We start from the raw sequence: 17,500 nt of genomic DNA on the forward strand, positions 1-17,500 counted from the left end.
TTCTCTGGGATCCCCTTTGTTCAGAAATAGCAGACCTATATGGATTTGGCGTTGCTTTTTGGTAATTAGAAGGCCGCTAAATGCCGCTGCACACCACGCGTGTATTATGCCCAGCCGTGAAGGGGTTAATTAGGGAGCTTGTAGGGAGCTTTTAGGTTTAATTTTAGCTTTAGTGTAGTGTAGTAGACAACCCAAATTATTGATATAGGCCCATTTTGGTATATTTCATGCCACCATTTCACCGCCAAATACGATCAAATAAAAAAAACTTAAATTTTTCAAAATTTTATGTTTCTCACTGAAATTATTTACAAACAGCTTGTGCAATTATGGCACAAATGGTTGTAAATGCTTCTCTGGGATCCCCTTTGTTCAGAAATAGCAGACATATATGGCTTTGGTGTTGCTTTTTGGTAATAATAAGGCCGTTAAATACTGCTGCGCACCACACTTGTAATATGCCCAGCAGTTAAGGGGTTAATTAGGTAGCTTGTGGGGTTAATTTTTAGCTTTAGTGTAGAGATCAGCCTCCCACCTGACACATCCCACCCCCTGATCCCCCCCTGACCCCCCTCAAACAGCTCTCTTCCCTCCCCACCTCACAATTGTCACCGCCATCTTAAGTACTGGCAGAAAGTCTGCCAGTACTGAAATAAAAATATTTTTTTTATTTTTTGGAATAAAGTCTGCAGTGATAGATCCCCCCTTACCCCACAACCTCCCTGATCCCCCCTTACATCTTTCTAACCCTCCCCCTCTGTCTATATGACGCCATCTTGGGTACTGGCAGCTGTCTGCCAGTACCCAATTTGCCCCCCAAAATAGTTTTTTTTTTTAAGTTTTTTAATATAAAATATATGTTTGCTGTAGTGTAGCTGGCCCCCCTAAATAATATTCAACCCTCCCCCTCCCAGATCCCTTATTAAAGAACAAAGATGCCACTGCATCTAGATCGATCTTTTTTATTTTTATTTTAGTGGGCTGTAAATTTTGCGTGCGCGCGCACCCGCCACACCCCGCCGCAACCGCCGGACCGGCAGCAAACATAAATAAAGAGAGATCGGGTATTAATTTCAATAATGAGGTGATATATTACTTAAATGCAGCACCCACCGAGCAACTAATGGTAAAACATACATAGCCGATGCAGATGGGGCCACAGGGTGGCCCTTTCTGCATCGGTATGTAAAATGGGGGATTGTAGTGATGCCTCAATATTGAGGCATCACTACAATACCTTGTAAACTGCTGGAAGCGATCTAGATCGCTTCCAGCACTTCAGACAACAGAGGACGTACCAGGTACGTCAACTGTCATTAAGGGAAGTTTTTTCTATGACGTACCTGGTACGTCCTCTGTCTTTAAGGGGTTAAAAAAGGGACATAAAACAAGTTGGTATAGAGACAAAATATAATTTGTACTTTAATTACTTTACCTGCAAATTTATACTGCAGTGCCTCCCCATTAACCCTTTCTTTTAAGTTTCCGAATTGTACAGCTCTAACTCCCCTCACGCAATTCCTTCTATGGCTGCATCTATCTTCACCTTTGTTTTGGTAGAATGCAATACTTTAAAGGGACACTCAAGTCAAAATTAAACTTTCATCATGCAGATAGCGCAAACAATTTTAAACAACTTCCCAATTAACTTCCATTAACAAAATCCATTAACAAAATGTGCACATTCTTTTTATATTTACACTTTTTGAGTCACCGGCTCCTACTGAGCATGTGCAAGAATTCCCAGAATAAACGTGAATGCATTTGAGATTGGCTGGTGGCTGTCACATGACACAGGAGTGGAAATAGACATAACTTTACAATTTGTCAGAAAAAAAAAAAAAAAAATCTACTACTCATTTAAAGTTCAGACTAGGTGCTATTGCATTGTCTGATCATGCATTTGTTGATTATGCAAATCTACTGTATTTACTGGTCCTTTAAAGGGACAGTCAAGTCCAAAAAAAAAAAACACTTTAAAGGGACAGTCAACCCAAAAATTACTGTTACTTATTTAGATTAGTTAATTAACAATCTTTACATCAAACTCTAGCCCAATTTTCTTCTAAATAAACTTTGGCAGAAAATACACTTACTAGATCTCATCTGGCTGTTTTGAAATGGCCGCCTGACTCCTCCTTCTCTGACGTCTCCCAAAAGCTTGATCTGCAGCACTAGTACAGGAACTTCTCGTCCCTGCGCGCTCCTTTCATTCAGTTCATTGTGAAACACATATGGCACCCCCCCCTCACAGTATCTCCCCTCACTTTCAGAACGTTCTGTCTGCAGTCTGCACGAACTGGCCGATTAACACAGCTAGTGCTCTGTGATACTATTTATTTATGAGCTCTCAATGCGACAATTTGTAATTTCAACTCACGTCAAGGGGATTGTTCACCAAACCCCCTAAAGTGTAACTATATGCTTATGCTACACAGGGGTTACATTTCCTGGGGCCGTGTACAATGTGAGTTATATAGCACTTTCCCCTGGAAGCCAAAGTACAGCTGTGCTCACACGCAAACAGAACTACTGCTCAAACACTTTTAAATTTACTTATTGGATTTGTGCAAATTCTAGCATCTGTATATGTATCTGTATGATTTTGCCAGATAGCACACATAGATCATAAAGCTATACATTTAAATCTGTGCTTCCACTTGTTTTGATCATAATAACAACTTGACATAACGTTAGAATAATGCCTCCATGTAAGGGAAAACATTTCTCAGAGTGCACCACAGGACTTCAGACCGTGGCGTTCCCCAGAGCATCAGCGAAGCGGAGATTAGATGTGAGGCGAGAGATGAATTTGATCCGCTGCACTATAAGACGCCCATGTCTGCCCGGATTCTATTGCCGACCAGAATGAGCCCCGGCACTTCCCTAGCCCCAGAGCCCTCCACCGCCGTCAAGGATTGTCTCTCTTCCAGGGTTAGGCTAACAATGATCATAGGGGTTAGAGACTGGTTTGTTGTTCTGAAAGCCGTTTATCAGCACAAGGAATATTCTGACAACATTGACGTCTGCACCCCTGAAACAGCAGCAGATAGGCGCTTAAAAAAACATAACGCTCTTGGTGCTATACAACTCACATTGTACACGGCCCCAGGAAATGTAAATCATAGCAAATGTTTTCCCTTTCACTTACATCATAACAACATAACATAACGTTAGAATAATGCCTCCATGTAAGTGAAAGGGAAAACATTTGCTATGATTTACATTTCCTGGGGCCGTGTACAATGTGAGTTGTATAGCACCAAGAGCGTTATGTTTTTTTAAGCGCCTATCTGCTGCTGTTTCAGGGGTGCAGACGTCAATGTTGTCAGAATATTCCTTGTGCTGATAAACGGCTTTCAGAACAACAAACCAGTCTCTAACCCCTATGATCATTGTTAGCCTAACCCTGGAAGAGAGACAATCCTTGACGGCGGTGGAGGGCTCTGGGGCTAGGGAAGTGCCGGGGCTCATTCTGGTCGGCAATAGAATCCGGGCAGACATGGGCGTCTTATAGTGCAGCGGATCAAATTCATCTCTCGCCTCACATCTAATCTCCGCTTCGCTGATGCTCTGGGGAACGCCACGGTCTGAAGTCCTGTGGTGCACTCTGAGAAATGTTTTCCCTTACATGGAGGCATTATTCTAACGTTATGTCAAGTTGTTATTATGATCAAAACAAGTGGAAGCACAGATTTAAATGTATAGCTTTATGATCTGTGTGTGCTATCTGGCAAAATCATACAGATACATATACAGATGCTAGAATTTGCACAAATCCAATAAGTAAATTTAAAAGTGTTTGAGCAGTAGTTCTGTTTGCGTGTGAGCACCGCTGTACTTTGGCTTCCAGGGGAAAGTGCTATATAACTCACATTGTACACGGCCCCAGGAAATGTAACCCCTGTGTAGCATAAGCATATAGTTACACTTTAGGGGGTTTGCTCTCACAGAAGCAGTTTGGTGAACAATCCCCTTGACGTGAGTTGAAATTACAAATTGTCGCATTGAGAGCTCATAAATAAATAGTATCACAGAGCACTAGCTGTGTTAATCGGCCAGTTCGTGCAGACTGCAGAACGTTCTGAAAGTGAGGGGAGATACTGTGAGGGGGGGTGCCATATGTGTTTCACAATGAACTGAATGAAAGGAGCGCGCAGGGACGAGAAGTTCCTGTACTAGTGCTGCAGATCAAGCTTTTGGGAGACGTCAGAGAAGGAGGAGTCAGGCGGCCATTTCAAAACAGCCAGATGAGATCTAGTAAGTGTATTTTCTGCCAAAGTTTATTTAGAAGAAAATTGGGCTAGAGTTTGATGTAAAGATTGTTAATTAACTAATCTAAATAAGTAACAGTAATTTTTGGGTTGACTGTCCCTTTAATTTTTCAAATATGGCATGTTATTTTAAACAACTTTCCAATGTACTTTTATCAACAATTTTGCTTTGTTCTCTTGGTATTGTAGTTGAAAGCAAACCTAGGAAGCTGCTTATGATAATTTCTAAGCCCTTGAAGGCCACCTCTATTTTATTTATTTTTCACAGCAGGGGAGAGCAAGCTCATGTAGGCCATATAGATAGCATTGTGATCACGCCCGTGGCTAGTGGCAGACACTGCACTAATTGGCTAAAATGCAAGTCAATAGATAACTAAAAGTCATGTGATTAGGGGCGGTCAGAAGATGCTTAGATACAAGTTAGTCACAGAGGTAAAAAGTGTATTAATATAACAATGTTGGTTTTGCAAAACTGGGGAATGGGTAATAAAAGGGATTATCTATCTTTTAAAACAACAATAATTCTGGTGTCCCTTTAACACTCATTATCCGCTGGCGCATACCTAGAAGCAAACAAGCTGCTGTGAACTCAGTTGAAATACAATTTATTATTATTATTGGTTATTTGTAGAGCGCCAAATACAATGCCTGTGTTTCTGTTGATAAACACTGATGGGGGGGGGGGTTGTATCAAGGCTCCAGGCAGCATAGCTATTAAACTAATTTTGCTTATTTTCTAAAGTTATTTTAAAATACTTGTCAGCAATTTTTAATCATTTTATTAAGCAAACTATTTTTACTTAATTAGCTCTTTTAGGATATGCACAGATCTCAACATGTTTTATGGCACTTTAACTCTCGAACCTGCTAAAAATTAGTAACATTAAAAAAACAGCAAAGTCAAAATTAAACTTTCAAGATTCAGATAAACGCGGGGGTGCTCAACCTTGGTGCTGGCTGAGCATCATGGGAAATGTAATTCCAAAACCCCTGGAGCACCAAAGTGGAGCACCCCTGAGAGAGCATGGAATTTTAAACAACTTTCCAATTCACTCTTATAATATTTTCCACCTTTGTTGAAGAAGCAGCAGAGCACTACTGGGAGCTAGCTGAACAAATTGGGTGAGCCAATGACAAGAGGCATACATGTGTACAGCTGCCAATTTACAGATAGCTCCTAGCAGTGCATTGCTGCTCCTGAGCCTACCTAGATAAGATTTTCAACAAAGAACAATAAAAGAATGAAGTAAAATTGATCAAAGTTAAACAAAAAGGTTTAAAATAGCATGCTCTCTCTGAAAAATTAATGTTTAATTTTAACTTTATAGTCCCTCTGAGAATAGAGAAATGACTTGTAACTGAAATAAAAACCATTTATACCTATTTTAGTGTATTCATGAGACTATTTATAAATAATTCACATATACACAATTGGTGACTTACACATGCACCGTAACAAATCATGGCTCACCTTGCGCAAGGAACGTGATGCAATTACGTAGTTCAGGAATTCTACAGATAGCCGACGACAGAGTTGGATAGTCTGAACGTGGCACTTCCCTGTCCGAGGGAAAGTGGAAAAAAGGAAGCACATAGAAAGAGCATCATCCATGTCACGGAGAGCATCAATAAAGCTTGGATACCTGCGTAGGAAACAGGTGGCACAATCAGACAGGTGGCACTGTCGATTACTAGGTTTAAATTTACTAATTTAAAAACACAAGTATTTTGTAGAAGAATGGAAACAAAAAAAAAAGTCTACAGCCCAAAGACTTGTGTTTACAGCTTCAAAGTTTATTTAATTTTATTATAACATTGCATATGTAATTGAATATTATCTTTACAATAAAAAATATTTATAAAAAAATAAAATAATATTTACCACATCAAAACAAGAGAAACAGTATAGTTTTAACCAGAGGTATCTAGAATATCAATGCAATAATCAGGAGGACTTCAGTATCTGTTATGCTACAAAGGAAGCATGGGAGTCTATACCAAGTCATCTAGGGTCACAAAGAAGCTGGTATTAAATCCAGACTATTCTGGCCCATACAAAAAAGTGACAGCCAAACATCAGACCTATTTTTGATCCTGGAAAGGCACAATCTATACCTAGAATACTGGGCATCCATATACTGTAGGCTCCTAGGAAGCTTCAACTACTCACCTCTCCTTGATGATGTGATCCAGTTTATAGGCAGGTTTGTTGTCTCTGAGCCTGTCCACTGCATCCCATTCACGTTTCCCATATGCCTTACGCAATTTGCGAACAAAAACCTTGGAGGAAATTAAGAAATGCTGAAATACACTTAAGGAGCAAGGCTAACCCTGTAATTGTTGGTACGCAAAAAAATGCAAAATGACACAATGAAAATTATAAATATAAACTGCATTTTTCGTCAAAAAAAAAACAAACAAAACAAAACAAAAAAAAATAATAAAAAAAAAAAAAACTACCACGCTAAATAACCAGCTAACGATCGGGAGTTAAATAACATCGGGGGGGGGGGGGGGAAGAAACAAAACACACACATATATATATATATATATATATATATATATATATATATATATATATATATATATATATATATATATATATATATATATATATATATATATATATATATATATATACACACACACACACACATACATATATATACATATATATATATATATATATATATATATATATCAATATCATATATAAGTCTTTTTGGGTATGAGTTTTTCAGCATGGCACATCTTGACTTGGCAAGCCCACTTAAGATCACCCCACAGATTTTCGATTGGATTCAGGTCTGGGCTTTTAACTGGGCCATCACAAAACTTTAATCCTCTTCTGGTGAAGCCATTCCTCTGTTGATTTGGATGTATGCTTTGGGGCGTTGTCATGCATAAAGATGAAGTTCCTCTTCATGTTCAGCTTTCTAGCAGAAGCCTGAAGGTTTTGTGCCAATATTGTCTGGTATTTGGAACTGTTCATAATTCGCTCTACCTTGACTAAGGCCCAAGTTCCAGCTGAAGAAAAACAGACCCAAAGCATGATGCTGACACCAACATGCTTCACTGTGGGTTTGGTGTTCTTTTGGTGATATGCAGTGTTTTTGCGCCGAACATATCTTTTGGAATTATGGCCAAAAAGTTTAATCTTGGTTTCATCAAACCAGAACACCTTTTGCGACATGCTTTTGGAAGACTTGAGATGTGTTTTTGCAAAATGTAGCTAGGCTTGGATGTTTATTTTGTAGGAAAAGGCTTCCGTCTTGCCACTCTACCCCATAGCCCAGACATATGAAGAATACGGGTGATTGTTGTCACATGTACCACACAGCGAGTACTTGCCAGATATTCCTGCAGCTCCTTTAATGATGCTGTAGCCCTCTTGGCAGCCTCTCAGACCAGTTTTTTTCTTGTCTTTTCATCAATTTTGGAGGGACATCCAGTTCTTGGTAATGTCACTGTTGCGCCATATTTTCTCCACTTGATGATGACTGTCTTCACTGTGTTCCATGGTATAGCTAATGCCTTGGAAATTCTTTTGTACCGTTCTCCTGACTGATACCTTTTAACAATGAGATCCCTCTGATGCTTTGGAAGATCTCTGCGAACCATGGCTTTTGCTGTAGGTTGCGACTAAGAAAATGTCAGGAAAGACCTACTATAAACAGCTGAACTTTATTTGGGGTTAATCAGAGGCATTTTAAATGATGGCAGGTGTGTAATTACTTCTATTTAACATGATTTTGAATGTGATTGCTCAATTCTAAACACAGCTACATCCCCAGTTATTTTTACTTCCTTCCACCTAGAAGTTTCAGTTTATTTTTTAATCAAGTTGTACAGTTTATAGGTCACATTAAAGGTGGAAAAAGTTCTGAAATGATTTATCTTTGTCTCATTTTTTTTTACATCACAGAAACCTGACTTTAACAGGGGTGTGTATATATATTATATTTTTTTAACATTCATTATGCCTGTCACGTACTGCAATATTTGTATTGTATTGGTTACAGGTACATATATGTTCCAGCATCCAGTTCAGTACCAGCTGTGTGGTAGGTAGATAACAAGAGGACATGCAGTTGCACTTTAAAAAAACAAGACAGAACAACATTTTATAAATGTAACCTATTTTAGGATTTTTATAGGACACTTATGTCCCCAAATGTTCAGTATAACGTGGGAAAGTTTGCACCTGTATGCGCAATACCTTTTTTGGCCAACATATTAAAACTTCATGATCTTGACTACAAATAAGTCTGCTCTGTGAGTTACAAGATATTAGCAAGGGGAGCGATTCCTTAACCCAACCATTACTGAACAATGCCCCTTACAAAAATCTTGGGTGGCCCTGTTCTTATTATATTAATATAGTACTTTGCCTTCTTAACCTACTCAACTATGAAAAAACATTAATAATATTCTTTTTATGAATTACATTTTGTCGTAAGCAGCTTGCATAAAAAATATTTCAAGCTATTGAGAATGGAGACAAACATGTCTTAGCTCTTCCAGACCTTGTTGAACTCCTCATAATGTTGAGTAATACAGTCAAGCAGGAAAAAAGTCATCAAACATTTATTGCAAGTAGTTATGTACAAGCAAGGAAGTCACTATGTTGACTGCAGAGTAAAGCAAAGAAGAAAAACATATATATTCCAGATGAAAGCTGCCAGTCACATATTCATTACCATCACTATGTGTATATTCTGTCCTTCAGTGGTTATTAGAAGTGTTTTTCATTAAATGGGGCACTTACACAAAATGATGGCCAAGGACAAAAATAAAAAAAAATCATAGTATATTCTTTCAAGCATCAACTCACACATTGTAGGATATATTAACATGAAAGTTGGGATTTTTTAATATAATTATTACATTAACGAAGCCCTTGAGGTGGTTGCTGATATAAAGGAAATAACAGGACATGAATTTCAACAAGGGGAGTGAGACCTAAACCGCTGCGCCAGTACTGGTAGCCATACAAAAAAATTAAACATCCTGTTGATCAGCAGCGTGAGCCACTGGACCGCTAGAACCACTATATATCAGTCTCACAGTACCCAACTCAGTGACCAGAGCAACCGCATAGAGACACTGTTCTGTTGAGCTGACAGACACTCCAGAGCCCACCGCCTGGCGCTGTGAATAGAGACCAACAGATTTTATATTCTGCTCATGCGCTGCTGATAGCTAATCTGTGAGCTGAAGGGGGTACGCTGTGAAAATACATAAATATTTGTATGATTTTGCTTATTTCAATGTTTTAATTCAGATGAACTTTGCTGCTGTTTTACTTTGAGGTTTTCCAGAGTTTTCTGTTACCAAAGTGAAACAGCAGCAAAGTTCAGTTGAATAAAAAAAAAAAAAAAAATGTACGCAAAATCATACAAATATTTATGTATTTTCACAACGTACCCCCTTCAGCTCACAGATTAGCTAGCAGCAGCAGAATCAGAGCAAGCCAATCTCTATTATACTCTGTGTATAGCAGAGCTGCGCAAGCCAGGAAATCGAGAGTCTACCACTCACCTCCACTGAAAGAGGGGAGTCGGCCTAGAAGGGAAGAGCTGTTAAACCGGCAGCGTGGTAATAAGGGGAATAAAAAAAAAAAAAGCTTTTATGCTCTGCTTAATAAAGAAAAAAGCTATAAATGTCTGCTAAGGGGAGAAAAAAAACCCTATAATAATGGTCTGCTTAATAAGAAAAGAAAAAAAAAAAGCTTTAATGGTCCGGTCTGCTTGCCCGCAACAGGGCTAAATCTGGAGAGAAAAAAACGCATGCCCTGCACCCAAAACTGCATGTCCCGGGCGTCGGGCGATAGGAATTGCGCATCCCTGTAGATCTCTCTCTCTCTCTATATCTATCGCTATCTATATATGAGAGTTCAGTGTCTCTTTAACTTAAGCTATATTACAAAATGAAGCCTGGATAAATAAGATGCATAAAAAAAAGCAAACAAACCTTGTACTCTCTGAATTTTCCTACAATTGGTTCATGAAGTAAGAATCGTATGTCCTTGAGGAAATAAAATGTCCGAGGGGCAGTGGAACCCTTGTTAACCTTCTTCTTGTGCTTGGGTTCATGTGGGTAAATCCCTTTTAGAATACAAAGACGCCTGTGGTAAAGGAAGGTTTTAAACATAAGTGAATCTCATATAAACTTAAACAGATCAATCAAACATATTCTATTGAAAAGCCTCTGTTAAATGTTATCACTGCAAGACGTGCTCGCCATGGGCACAACATAAACCATGTCCTTTGTCATTCATAAACAAATACAATTAGAACAGGGCTCAACAAAATTTGGTCAAAATCCAGGAGCCAGCAACTTTTAGCCATACCTATGATAGCCATTGGAGTGTGTATATTATTTATATATTTCTAGATCGATCTCTCATATATATATATATATATATATATATAATTCTACACACACAAACATACAATAACACCCGATAATGCTCATCTCACAGTAGTGCACTACTTCTGAACCTATTGATGTATGCTTTTCAACAATGGATACCAAGAAAACGAAGCAAATTAGATAAGAAGAAAGCTTAAAAATTGTTTAAAATCGCATGTTTCTGAATCATGAAAGTTTATTTTTGACATTACTGTCCCTTTAATGCCATTGCTCCCCTGCAAATCGATGTACACAGAATAATCAACCCATACTGCAGTGGATCATGTCCGCCCCACATCGATGCACTATCGACATTTATCTTTGCACAAGCAGTTCTAGTGAAATGCTTGTCGAATGCTGCCCCCTACACATTCTCGGCCAATCTGCCGTTAGCAGGGCGTGTCAATCATCCCAATTGAATCCAATCGGGATGATTGCCGTCTGCCGCCTCAGAGGTGGCGGACAAGTTAAGGAGCAGCGGTCTTACGACCGCTGCTTCTTAACTCCTCAGAACCTCACTGATTTGAAGATTGTTTTGAGTGGAATAGATCGGCACAAGGAACTAAGAGTGAGGACAGAGGGGCAATCATTGAAAATGAAATAATGTTATTGTTAATTTTTATTAAAGGTAATCATGTTTCTCTTTCTAATAAAGTACAGCTGAAAAGTTGATTAAATATAAATGATAAAACCTATTAAACTGGAGATAGTTCAGCGCCCACTAATTTCATTTATTTAAATGATCTATGCATATCTAATGACATATAGGTATACTTCACTTTACAGCGCTTCACTAATACAGTGCTTTGTGGAGCTGAAGTTCAACCTCCAAGGATTTTGAAACAGTGCTGTAATCATCGTAAGATTGCGGGGGGGGGGGGGAAAATCACTGGCACCATTCTGTTATGCTTAGTTCACTCGGTTTACTGCATTACAGTGCAATCTGTTTCTTAGTGCTATAGTCTGGCAAATTGTACTACAGTAAATATCACTATTTTACAGGTACAGTATTTATTGAATACTAATTGAATACTGTGCTGTGCTAGTGTTAAACTAAACATAGCACTATTGGACCCCTAATATATGTAAGTTCAAACATGTTTTCAAGTTTTTAAACACACTGGCAAGTGAAAAGAAAGCTAAAACCGCCTTGTTTCACTTTAAGGCGGTTTTCACTTTACAGTTGGGCTCCGGTCCCTTATCCGCTGTATGGGCGGGGTATACCTGTATAACCAAATCAGTAATGTTCTGATGTTACTGGAAAAATAATCTGAAAATGTATAAAAATGAAAACCATGATTTAAATCAAATCCACCATGCTTTAATGTGACATAAAAAGGCTTGCTTTTAATTTAATGGATACACAAGAATAAGATGCCATGCACTGGCAGCTGACCAATAAACAAAAAGGCAGTATACAGATGGATAGAAATATACTGCTTCTTACAGCTGCACATTTAAAATAAAAAACGGTGGGTTTGTGAATGAAGATTCAGTAAATAACTTTAGAAAGGACTGAAGACACAATTTGGTTAAACAAAAATAACTTTTAATAATAATCTTAAGTGCAATAAAAAACAAACAAAAAAAAAAATCCTACAATTATGGTCTGTTCAACTAAAATCTAATTCACTATTTATCCAAAGTGCTAGCTCAGGGATGCTTTACAAGTAATTCACATAAAGTACACAAGGCTGTTTTAATCACTCAGGCAAAAATAATAATAAATGTTTTCCCACCTTCTAAAAACTCAAATAATGGGAACGATAGAGATAATGTAGTGTTTATAGCGAAGCACTGCATTGGTAAGGGGATACTGAACATGAGATGCAAAGTGGTTGAACTAGATTACATCATATTTTTAATGGGACATGAAAAAATTATTCCTTCATTATTCAGATAGAGATTAAATTTTTAAACAACTTTTCAATTTACTTCTATTACGTAATTTGCTTAGTTCTTGTGGAATCCTTTGTTAAAAAGCTTGCCTAGGTAGACTCAGGAGCTGGGAGCTAGCTGCTGACTTGTGGATGCATATATGCCTCTTGTCAATGGCTTACCAATATGTTCCCAATAGTATATTTCTACTGCTTCAACAAAGAATACCAAGAGAATGAAGCAAATTTGATAATAGAAGTAAATTGGAGAGTTGTTTAAAAACGTATGCTATACCCGAATCATATCATGTCCCCTTACAGTTTATCCAATTCTGCCCACCTCTACATAAAATAATAAAAAGGAGGCAAGCACTGTACTAACTAATATGTAGCAGATTCTTCCAGCCAGTGTAACTCTACAAAACATGTGCGAAGCAATGATAATACCTGAAGTCGGGGAGGCTAAGCTGCAGCTTCTTGCGAGCCTTATTTCTGGTGATGTAGTTGGTGGCCGAGCCACTTTCATACTGAAAAAGAAGAGAATAAAATATTACCTCTGTCTCCAATGTTACAGCCCCCCCCCCCCCCCAGGCCATGCCAGGTCTCCAAAGTTTATTAATTTACTTTCATTAACTACAATGTATGCATGCCTATATATTTTACAAACACTATCAGTATGGGGTCAGTCTTTAAAGGAACATTGAACACTGGATTATTCTTGGCAGAAATGTTTTGTAGATAATCCATTTATATAGCCCATCTGGGGTGTTTTTGTAACAATGTATAGTTTTGCTTATTTTTTTTTTTAATAAGATTGTGCTGATTTTCAAAATCCTTACCAAGCCCGAAGTATCAGATGCACATAAACACGAGCAAGCAGAAGTCTGTAAAATATGTCTTTTCATATGCAGGAAAGGGGTGAATGTCTGCACTTACTGCTTTCCCAGCCCCTTTCACTGGGTGTCCCAGCCTAACCTCATCAATAGTGCTAAACAGGCAGCTTATAAGTAAGTTTTTAAAAGGTTTTATACTGGATTTTTAGATCAGTATCTGTGCATAATCTTCTTTATAGTAGTGTCTATTACATGCAGTTATATGACAATTGGTGTACACTGTCTCACAGTCAAACCCTCATTGAGATCATTAATTCATTCTTATTGTGTCTGAGTTTTTCCCTTAACTTACATCTTAAAGTTATTCTGTTTAACCCAACCATCCCCAATCAAAGAAAGGCTGGATTGGCGCATTTATATCTGACACTAATTTTTTCTATTTTCTATCTCAACATAGTTCTTTGGAATTTTCCACTGTATCAATTGTATATGGTGATCTTCTGGTCCACCTCTAGTCCTATGTGTAAGTAGCAGTGTTTACGCTAAATTGTGTTGCAAGGTTCAGATGTCAGATTGCCAAACAGAGATTGGTATTAATCAAAATTGATTTTAATAGATGTGGTTCTAAATTTGACAATGTATCTTTAAACAGCAACTATCAATGGTGTTACAATGGGGATCATCATGGATGCCTGCTATCCCCATTACTTTTCACTCTATAAAAAAACTGGATTCCTATATACCAAGTATCAAAACTGGAGGAAAATAAATACAAAACTTGCTGCTTGGTGACAGTATCTTGCTGGTCCTGACAAGACCTATAAATCACACTACCAAACCCACATAATGGATATTTAAAGGGACACTGAACCCCAAAAAAAATTATTTCATGATTCAGATAGAGCATGACATTTTAAGCAACTTTCTAATTTACTCCTATTATCAAAATTTCTTTGTTCTCTTGCTATCTTTATTTTAAAAGCAGGAATGTAAGTCTTAGCAGCCAGTACATTTTAGGTTCAGCACCATGGATAGCGCTTGCTTATTGGAGGCTTACATTTACCCACCAATAAGCAAGCATAACCCAGGTACTCAATCAAAAATGGGCCGGCTACTATGCATCATATTTCTGCTTTTAAAATAAAGATAGCAAGTGAACGAAGAAAAATTGATAATAGCAGTAAATTAGAAAGTTGATTAAAACTGCATGCTCTATCTGAATCATGAAAGACAAAATTTGGGCTTAGTGTCCCTTTAAGACTTAGCTATATAAAAAAAAAAAAATCACACTCAATTTGACATAATGTGAAATTGTTAGAAATTAATGTCTTTTAATCATGCTACATCCTATTTTGTTAATTTTTGGGTTAATATTCCAAGCAACCTCAAAACATAAGTCTATACTGTATATATCGAAATATCATATGTATGGTATGAATATGATAGTGAGCAGTAAGGTTACTATATAAGAGGTCGACAACGTTTATCAAATCGCATACCAAATTCCACCAAGCTCAATAAAAGATATTCCTGTCTGTACGACTGAATGCTTTTTCTGCTCTGCATTAGGTTCTCTTGTATCACCCAACTGTGGAGTGTTTTTATTACTGAACTCGCAATAGTAGGTCACTCTTGTTTAGTCACTAAGTATAGAGGCCAGAATTATCAAAAGCTCATTAAAATAAAAAATGTAATTTGTAAGGCTTGTAAGGGCTCGGAATGGATTGGTCAGTTAATATTTTTCACTAATTAGACAAAAAAAAAAAATTTAGTTCCCTATAAATGTTTGCATAAGGGATTTTTAAGTAGCAACTCTAATGTTCGAATCTCAGATTTAAACTGTCAAGCTACACGTGTGCGCCTGTAGAGCTAATGGACTAGAGTAACCCGCGGTATAATATAAGTATAAATATTAGATACCTTCTTTTTCTCCAGGCCTCCCATCTCCGGTCACAGATTCACGGAGCTACCGTATTCACCACGTGTGAAGACTGGGAGGACCCCTATAGTAGGCTAGCTGAATGCCTATTACAGTACTGAACAGGCACGTTTAGGTAAGCTACAGAAGGGAGCCTGCGCATGGTTGTGACGTCTTAACATGCTACGCAGGCGCAGCCAAACTGCCATGTTGCTACACCCAGGGAGGGAAGGCAAAGTGGTAGCGGCTAGATTCTATCCCTCTAAAGGACACTCTGACATCACAGCAGTCACGTGACTGCAGTGATCACATGGTACAGAGAGCTGAGTGAGGAAGCAGAGAAGTGCGGGAGACTCAAATCAATAGGACATTTTTTGCTTTCCTTCTGCTGCTGTCTGTGTGTTTCGTCAGGAGTTGTTATCTGGGCTTATGCTGGACATGGAAGAAGCACTAATGTGAAAAAGGAGTGAGAACAACATGGGTTTTCATGAAGCAAGAAGCTGGGATCCTGATTATAGGCTGCTTTAAAACAGCCAGCCAGAGATTTGTAGATTGTCTTTTTTTCAACTCTGAATAATGGGAACCTCATCTGTGCCTAGGATTTGTGCTAGAAACAGGAAGAACTGGTTAGAATCTAGTCTCAACCAAGGCAAAGTAGTCTAGCTAGCTAGCTACAGACCTGGGCTGAGGGCTCCACGCTAGACAGGAAACATGTGACCTCCGCTGACTCTAGTGAAGGTGACAGGCTAGTTTCGTACCCACCTGAAGTTAGACACTTTTTCTTTATTCATTATTCAAAATTTTATTGGGATTTTAATGTTAAATAAAAACAAAGAAAAAATATGAAAAATAAGCTTTGTGCCACTTAATGACTACTACCCAACCATACCCCTGACTGAACATAACAACAGTATCAGAGTTATAAATCTAACTTGGCGATTAGACCCTTCAAGAGCCCCCTGAATGAACTGCCCCTATCCACTCTCATAGGTGATAATGCAAATACAAACATCATATACAAATCTGCCCTATAAAAACTAGGCTTTGTGTCAGTGACTATTATCAAAAGTAACGCCTAGAGAGAGCAGAATCTAATTACAATAAAGTTAGGACCCTAACTTGGGGATAGGACCCCACCAGAACCCCCTAAATGCACTGCCCCTATCCACTCTCATAGGCGATACATATATAAACACATTCCCTACATATATAATGCAAATACACACATCATATGAACATCAGCCCTATAAAAACTAGGCTTTGCACCACTTAGTGACTATTAACCAAGTAACCCCCAGAGAGAGCAGAATCCAATGACATCAAAATTAGGACCCTAACCTGGGGCATAGGAACCCGCAAGAGCCCCCTAAATGCACTGCCCCTTTCCACTCTCATAGGTGATACATACATCATATAAGCACCTGCCCTACAAAACTAGGCTTTGAGCTAGATACGCGCCCCTGTACGCCTCAGCTCGCCTGTTGCAGGGCGAAATTACCCGCAGGTAATTAACATTGCACACAAGCGCAATTTTGCGCTCGCGTGCAATCCCGCCCCCTGCCCGTGCACAGCCAATCACGCGCGGGAAGGAGCTGTCAATCTCCTCGGTCGGACTCGACCGAGGAGATTGAATTTCGCCACAATAGAGGTGGCGTAGATGTTAGGGAAGCAGCGGTCTGGTGACTGCTGCTTGATAAATCACGTCGAGAAAGTTCTTGAGAGAACTTGCTGCCGTAGGGTCTTAATAAATCTAGCCCTTTGTGTCACTTAGTGACTACTACACAAGTATACCTCATACTGAGCATAATCCAATAACACTAAAGTTAAGACCCTAACTTGGGGATAGGACCCTTCAAGAGCCCCCTGAATGCACTGCCCTTTTCCACTCTCATAGGTTATAATGGCAAACGCATACATTGTATAAACATCTGACGTGTAAAAATTAGGCTTTGTGTCACTTAGTGTCTACTACCCAAGTATAACCCAGACTAAGCATAGTCAAATGATACCAACTTGGGGGGAGGACCCATCAAGAGCCCCCTGAATGCACTGCTTCTATCTACTCTCATAGATGATACATACATCATATTAACATCTGCGCTATATAAACGAGGCTTTGTGTCACTTAATGACTACTACCCAAGTATACCCCAGACAGAGCAGAATCAAATGACACCATAGTTA

The 17,500-nt window shown here is 38.6% G+C and overlaps 1 protein-coding gene across 1 annotated transcript in view; it reads right to left on the reverse strand.

Moving 5' to 3' along the window:
* PES1 (pescadillo ribosomal biogenesis factor 1) overlaps positions 1-15,470 on the reverse strand; it is a 68,079-nt gene extending 52,609 nt beyond the window's left edge. Inside the window, exons 1-5 of the mRNA XM_053702211.1 lie at positions 15,319-15,470; positions 13,013-13,092; positions 10,248-10,401; positions 6,445-6,554; positions 5,746-5,917 (exon numbers count right to left, since the gene is read on the reverse strand). Of these exons, the coding sequence (XP_053558186.1) occupies positions 5,746-5,917; positions 6,445-6,554; positions 10,248-10,401; positions 13,013-13,092; positions 15,319-15,342 (540 nt within the window). The 5' untranslated portion in view covers positions 15,343-15,470. The remainder of the gene's footprint in view (positions 1-5,745; positions 5,918-6,444; positions 6,555-10,247; positions 10,402-13,012; positions 13,093-15,318) is intronic.
* Positions 15,471-17,500: the final 2,030 nt, after the last annotated feature.

Source organism: Bombina bombina, chromosome 2 (genome assembly GCF_027579735.1).
Source record: "Bombina bombina isolate aBomBom1 chromosome 2, aBomBom1.pri, whole genome shotgun sequence".
In the NCBI taxonomy this organism is placed as follows: Eukaryota; Metazoa; Chordata; class Amphibia; order Anura; family Bombinatoridae; genus Bombina; species Bombina bombina.